General features: G+C 37.0%; 1 protein-coding gene across 1 annotated transcript in view; it reads left to right on the top strand.

Annotated features, from left to right (window-relative positions):
* Positions 1-2,536: 2,536 nt before the first annotated feature.
* LOC103727375 (cysteine-rich secretory protein 2-like) overlaps positions 2,537-7,635 on the top strand; it is a 15,793-nt gene continuing 10,694 nt past the window's right edge. Inside the window, 3 exon segments of the mRNA XM_029559737.1 lie at positions 2,537-2,581; positions 5,477-5,554; positions 6,942-7,146. Of these exon segments, the coding sequence (XP_029415597.1) occupies positions 5,486-5,554; positions 6,942-7,146 (274 nt within the window). The 5' untranslated portion in view covers positions 2,537-2,581; positions 5,477-5,485.

Below are 7,635 nucleotides of genomic sequence, written 5' to 3'. Positions count from 1 at the left end.
AAAAGCTGATATCTTCATGATACAAAATCAAAGAAAGACACATGAAAAAAAAGATAGGTTTTTTTCCATGCTGAAAATAGCTGCAAAAGTTCTGAGCAAAATACTGGAAAACAAAATTAATAAAAACATTGTAATAAATATGAATAGAGCTATGAGATAAAAATGGGCTTCAAAAATATTTAAAAAAAAAAACAAACTGAGACCTGGAGATCCTTGATTAAGAGTGCATATTGTTCTCTTAAAAGACCCAAATTCGGGGGTTGGAGAGATGACTCAGTGTTTAAGAGCACTGGTTGCTCTTGCAGAACACCTGGGTTCAGTCCTTAGCATCCACATCATGGCTTAACAACTGTAACTCCAGTTCTAGGGGATCTGACATCCTCTCTGACCTCCACAGGCATTACAGGACACAAGCACTTAATATACACACAGGCAATGCATTCATACACATAAACTAAACATAATAAATTTATAAAAGAAGATCCAAATATGGTTCCTATCACCCACACCGGGTGGCTCAGAACCACCTATAACTACAGCTCCACTATAACTGCCCTCTTCTGGCTTCCAATGGACACTGAACTCACACATGCACATACACACAGACACACACATATATACATAATTAAAAATAAAATAACTATAAAAAAGGCAAACTATTAGGAATGAACTCTTACTGAATGTAGTTGTAGGAATGAAGCAGTCTAAGGGGACTTCTAAAAGCCAATAGCTTTTCAGTCATGTGTACATGAGCCGAAATAAGCTGTAAAGGAGATCTAAAAAATAGAGCTTTGACTAACTGAAACTAATTAATTACACAGTCAAGCAATAGGGGCTCTCAACACCAGACATGTGACTGTTTCATTATAATTACAGTTTTTCTTAAGATGTTCTCAAGGGTAGGCACAATAAATTCCAAGCTATTTTCCTCCTGTGGGATATAGAGAACGTGGAGTGATGAAAGCTGGTTCTTGATTTGACATCTTTTGACCCAAGTCTTCCTGTAAGTAATGGCTTAATTCACTCCTTTTTATCTGGAAAGCTACTAATAGCAAGGAAGAAAAAGCATTTATTTTACAGGCCATCTGAAGAAAGACCACACATTGTGAGACTTGAAGTCTCCCTTTGATCAGGAATTTTAGGTATTTTCCTTGGGTTGCTCCATGTTTTATTTCTTTTTTTTTTTTTTTTTTTCCCCTTGAATTGTCGGACAACAAAGTGCTGTGAACCAAAGCGAATGAACGGGAAGAGTTTATGAGCAAATCTGCAGAATGCTAATTCTTTGTGACTGGGTGCATTGTTGGCACCCCGCTGCTGTGGTCCTTCAAATTTAAGGAAATCTATTTTGACTTCCCTGATTTTATTTTTCAATTCGGAACTGTATTACTATAGGCATGCTAGTGTAAAGAGAGTGCCTGTTTTTCTCCATCTACCTCCCTGAATTCTCAAACTCCTGATATAGTCATTCCTTGTCTAAATATAGTGCCCAGGAATGGAAATAGAGATGCGCTTCTGTCCACTAAACGGTAAAAAAGAAAGAGGAATTTAGCTAATCACAGGGGTATGGGGGAGGGGTGGAGAGCGTGCACCCAGAGGAACAGTTACTCTGAGGGCATAGAGCCTGGTGACGTCGTCCCCACGTGGCGGCTCCGGGCGGTTGCAGTCACCAAGAGAGGGGCCGTCCTCTCTGCCTCCAACCCAAAAGCAGGAAGATCTGTGCTCCTGAGCCAGGGTAAATATTAGAACTGACAGGGAGAGTCGATGTGAAGATGGTGGAGAGGGAGAGATGTGTGAGGTCGGGGGCATCAAAAGATTCAAGGCAGGCTGGCAGTTCTGATTTCTTGTTTAGCAAGAATCCACCAGAGATTTTGCCAGACCTTAAAAGAGAAATTGTCCTATCTACATGATTTGTGCTGAGTCGTGGCAGAAGCTTGAAGCCACTTGTAAGTCTGACCTCTGACCTTCCCTGAGGTCAAGTTGAAAACGTTAGGTTCTTACTAATATTTTGAGTGCACACTTATGAAACAGAATATGGCAATTAGACGTGGCGTTATTGGTTTGTCTGAACTTCCGCTTATTCAGAGCTTCTAGGACAGAAAATGTGAAGTTATGACGGGAACTCAATCCATGCAGTTAACACTGTGGGATTCATAGAAATCATCTTTTGAGAAATGTGAAGATTGAAGTCCTACATCAAAGGTGAACTCTTTAATGTGTTTTCTAAGGCAGTTAACCAACCAGTAGTTATTCACCTTTGAGAAGTCCACTTTTAGATTAGTGTTTGAAAAAAATACTAAGTGATTAAATCACAGTCTGGTTTCAGAAGCAGATTATAGTGCTAATGGTGAGACAAAACCGTCAAGAATTAGTGAATAGTGAAAAGCTGAGTCAAGTTTTAAGTGTGTAGAGTGACAAATAGTATAGAGCATTTTCTAAGGCTGTCCTCACATCCTTTTTTCAAATGCCCTGTTCTCCTGTTTTAGGACAACAGAAACATACACCATGCTCTTCCTACAAATACTCTAGGAGAACCATGCCTTCCTGGCCTTAACCCACCTGAAGAAAGGACCACAGTGCTTTAGTATGTAGCAAGAGAAAATGTCAATTGTGCATGAATGTGGGTTTCAAGATTAAAATAGAAATTTAAGAAACGTATAAAACACTCTTCTTGAATGTACTTTTAGCAAGGATGTTGTTGCTTTCTCTGATGCAACAAAGTTGATTATAATTTGGGAGGACAAAAAAATGGGAGAGAAATTAGTAGTGTAGTGTGGTAACCTGGTCTACTGGACTTTGGAATTATAAGTCATTCAATGCAGACTTCCTAGGTGAGTGAACTGTACGAAATCTTCAGGCGCATGCCTGTGCATTTCAGTGGGCTAGAGCGGAAATACATTATTTTCCTGAAGTGAGCTCAGGACCAGGCCTTGAGTATTGGATTCTTTTCTTTTCTTTTCTTTTCTTTTCTTTTCTTTTCTCTTCTCTTCTCTTCTCTTTTCTTTTCCTTTTCTTTTCTTTTCTTTTCTTTTTTTCTTTTCTTTTCTTTTTTCTTTCTTTCCTTTCTTTCCTTTCTTTCTTTCTTTCTTTCTTTCTTTCTTTCTTTCTTTCTTTCTTTCTTCTTTTTTTTTTTTGTCTTTTTGAGACAGGGTCTTCCTGTTTCCCAGCTGGAACTTATTTTTTAGACCAGGCTGGCCTTGAGCTCACAGAGATTCACCTGCTTCTGACGCCAGAGTGTTAGGATTAAAGGTGTGTGCCACCATACCTGGCTGAGTATTGGATTCTTTTATAGATTCTATGCATGTTTTTTCCTATGACACTAGAAAGGAAAAAAAGTTTAAAACTGTTCTGAAATTATCAAACCACACATTTTTATGGAAAGATTTTATAAGTTCAGTAAAATTGTAGACATTGCATGGGATGAAAATGATATTATATTAATAGTTTCTATTTTTTGCTACACCCATTATAATATATGAATATTGTATTAGTATTATTATGCCTTTTGCTTTCCAAAGCAAAGCTATAAAAATTCACATTTTATATAAGAGAAAAATGGAAACTCAGGGGGATTTCCCAGATCTGATGTTTTCCAAAGACTGTATCTTAACTGAAATTAAGCTATTAGGTAGTTAGGAATAAAAGTAACAAAAAGTTGAGCCATAAGTGTTCAACTAGAAGATAGCTCTAGTTATCTTCTCAGTAATTAGATAGTTTTGGGTGGTTAATATGGAAGTACTAAGCCAAAAAAAAATTAAATTTAGCTAGTTGTGTTGGCATATGCCTTTAATCTCAGGACTCAAGAGGCAGGGACAGACAGAGATCTCTGTGAGATCAAGGCCAACATGGTCTCCATAGTGAGTTCCAGGCCATCTGGGACACAGGGAGACCCTGTCTCAAACAAACAATTAAATTGTTAAGTTAAAAAAGAAATGCTAAGCCAAAACAGCACTGTATAGATTTTAAAGTGACTAAGAACTTAACTGGTTGGTAGGAGGGAAGGCCTGCTGTACTTTCACATGTTAAAAGTTTATATGAGAACTAAACAGTATCAGACAACTGGCAACGAAATTTGAGTCTATCCATATGAAAAATACCATTTCAGTGCTGTGTTGACTGGGATTTACTTGCACAACTAGAATGTGCCAAAAGAGAAGCAGTTGTAATCTACAATTTGTTCAATCTCTTCGCATCTCTTCTTGCCGCAAATAAAGAAAATATGTCATTTTATTACCTAACCAACAATGACTATTCTAACATGAATATTTTATCATGACAATCACTTTCAATGTTTCTAAGAGAAAGAAGATATATTCATTAAAATTTACATTTTCAAAACTGATTAATTAATATTTATAATTATATAAAAACTTTTAAATTAAGAAAGCAAATTGCAGAACCATCACAGACACATATACTAGTGTCATTTTTTACACAAATGAAAATTTATATTCATCTGCAAATGAATAGTATAGTACATTATCATGCTTTTAACTTGTTACAACCAAAATAGAACTATGTTTATTAGAAAAGTAAAAATTTGTGGATATTATATATGCCATATGCTTCTGTATTAATAATTCTTAATCTTTTAATGTATAAGGTCTTGAGTTAAGAATTGTTAAGTAAGGATAGAGGAGCTTATTAAGCTACAGTGCTGACTTTTTTTCCCCCAGTTGAAACCTTTCCTTTTCATATACATTGAATTTGAAGTCATTATTAGTGAGTGATGGTGGGAAGATGGAGATTTTCTGAATGGAGTGATCTTTAATGTCACATAAAAGACCTAGGATTTGCTGACTTAGGTTGTTGAGAAGAAATGGTATGGGTGATGAGCAAGGTGTCTTGAAAAGCAATGAAAATATTATGCCACCTTTGTACCAAATGATGGATTGAGCAAAATTGAATAGACCAGGCTTTGAATGCATTAGCTGTATACAGGGAAATTTCAGAATGATGCAAATATAGGGAATAAAAGAAACAGAGAAGCATCACTTCTAAGGTGTTTGTGCATTTGTGCCTGAATAATTCCAACCCTTAAATCTTGACTCAAATCTAGTGTAGATGAAAGAATCAGCAGTTCTCTTTTTCAGAAAGAATACCAAATTATGTGATGGTATACAGTGAAAACAAGCTGTCCCCCAAATGAGACAAATGATGGATATCAGTACCACAATTAGCTATAACTACCTTTTTGATGAAGAAAGGGCAAGGGAAGTGTGTAGAAAGCAGCTAGTATTTCCTGAGACCTACACATGTAAGTCAAAGGCATCAGACAAGTTCTTCAGCCTGTGCCTTGTCTGTATTAGCAACAAGGTAGCTTCATTGTGACTATACCAGCACCATATGGCAAGTCAACTGTTACATTGTTAGTGTGCTCACAAGCCACAGGTGTTTGGTACAACTGAGATCACTGCATTGGTTTTCCTTCTGAGCCCCATGAACTCATTTCAATGGAGACATTTGCTTGCTTTGATAGTTTCCAACCATGGCTTGGGTTCCAGTGACACTGCTTCTCATTTCTCTGCTACTGTCATCTTTACCCACTGAAGGAAAGGTAAGTGTATGATGGAAAGTCATCTCAGAGCTACTTTACAGCTTTGTGACAGGGCAGGCTACTTTGAAATCACAAGGGTGTCTGATAGGTGATAGCGTTTTCATGGGTGGCCCAGAGCACTGAACAGGTCTAGTGATGCAAAAGACTAAGACTGTTTGCTCCATCATTGGTGGCTCTGAAAGTCATGAGTCATGTGGCTATCGGACTTTGAAGAGGCTAGATGTGCTGTAAATATAAGACAGTTAACAGGCATCAAAGATGTGCCACAAGTACGATAACAACCAAGTGTTAATAATAGTATTTTGCATATTTGGTTAAATAATAGATTCAGAAGATTGTTGTAAAGAATGACCAAAAACTTGGTGGCTGAGCACACCATGGGTAAATTTAAGCTTAGAACTTGTAGAACAATCTCCAATATTGTTCTACACTTAGATTTGACCTCCACACACATAACCATCGAGATAAACTGAAATTTGGAACCATGCCAGTCATATTTCCATTTCTAAACTGATCAAAATGAGCAACGTTCCATTCATCAGATGAATTTGTTTCCCTTGAAGGATGTGAAAGACGTTTAAAAAGTATTTCAAAAGTGTGCATTGAACAACCGTGGCAAATGTGCTACATAATATATGCAGTGGTTTAGCTAGAGTCCTGAATGGGAGCTAGGAATCTGGATTGTACCTGAATATTCACTCTCCAAATGCAGATACTACCTCATGGTAATGTAAAATATATAAGATGAACCATGAGATCTCTAATCCACCAACCCTTACTGCAGCCTGATCAAATGTGATTGGTTAGGTCTTAAACAGCCTATTATGAAAATTTGTGATTATAAAATACCATCTCTTGGGGCTGAGGAGATGGCTCAGTGGTTACGAGCACTGGTTGTTCTTACAGAAGACCCAGCTTTGAATCCCAGCACCTACATGATGGCGAACAATAGTCAGTAACTCCAGTTCCAGGGGATCTGATACCCTCTTCTGTCCTCTGGCAAGGGCACTGTGCCACATTGGTGCACTTTCACACAGGCAGGCATAAAACTCATAAACATAAAATAAAAATAAATAAAAAATTAAAAATATTAACTTCCAATGTTTCATAAAAAAATCATAATGAAATTTGAATTAAACCCCAAATCTAGCATTTGTGGCCCAAGAGCAATTTTTATTTTTCCTTGAATTACTCTCTATTTCTCAGGCCTTCACTTACTCATTCCTATTTAAAGGCAGCAGCTTTGCACTAATTCTTTGACAACACTGCACACCTAATATTTTCTCATGGGACAAACACTAGGTTTTGAAAGTGATTTTTTGTTCTCTTGAAATTATTCACTGTCTGCAATCTTCAAAAATGCTAAAAAATAATTATTTTCTTTCAGGATCCAGCTTTCGCTGCTTTGCTAACCACCCAGACACAAGTGCAAAGAGAAATTGTAAATAAACACAACGAACTTAGGAGAGCAGTCTCTCCCTCAGCCAGCAACATGCTAAAAATGGTAAGAGACAGTGATGGAAATGTGTGAATCAGCTGTGGCAGAAGCAAACAGCTGGCTACTGGAATCTCCAGAGATGATTGTCTACAATGTTTCATTCTCCATTTTGCTATTTAAAATTTTCTGTGCAAAGGACTATATTTCTTAGTTGTTTTTTAAACATGGTTAAATAACTTTTTCAGGTTACAGGGTTTATTAAGTTAGGGAGAATTTGAAACCAATTCTTTGAACATCCAGTGTGGAACTTTTTGTTCATTATTCCTAGTCATACATCAAGATGTTTCCTGTCTGTCAGGATGCTAGCCTTCTTAATGTAAAGAACTTCCCAGGGCATGGTGCTATTTAAACCCATATCTCCTATGTGAAAGCAATAGTCACCAAAGGGAGTTATAGTAACCCAGGGCAACTTAGACTGTTATAATATCATTAGAGTACTTCATATGTTTATCAATATTTAACACCAACCATAAACACCTAGATGGGGCTTTACAGTCAGATACTATGGTATTAGATATCTCCCTTTTAGTTGCATCTCCAATGAACTTCTCTTTTTGTGGAAACTGGCACTAGTGCAGACAGA

The sequence above is a fragment of the Nannospalax galili genome, unplaced genomic scaffold (assembly GCF_000622305.1).
Source record: "Nannospalax galili isolate Female #2095 unplaced genomic scaffold, S.galili_v1.0 scaffold329, whole genome shotgun sequence".
Lineage (NCBI taxonomy): Eukaryota > Metazoa > Chordata > Mammalia > Rodentia > Spalacidae > Nannospalax > Nannospalax galili.
Note: the sequence above shows the minus strand (reverse complement) of the source record. Positions and strands in the feature narration are given on the sequence as shown.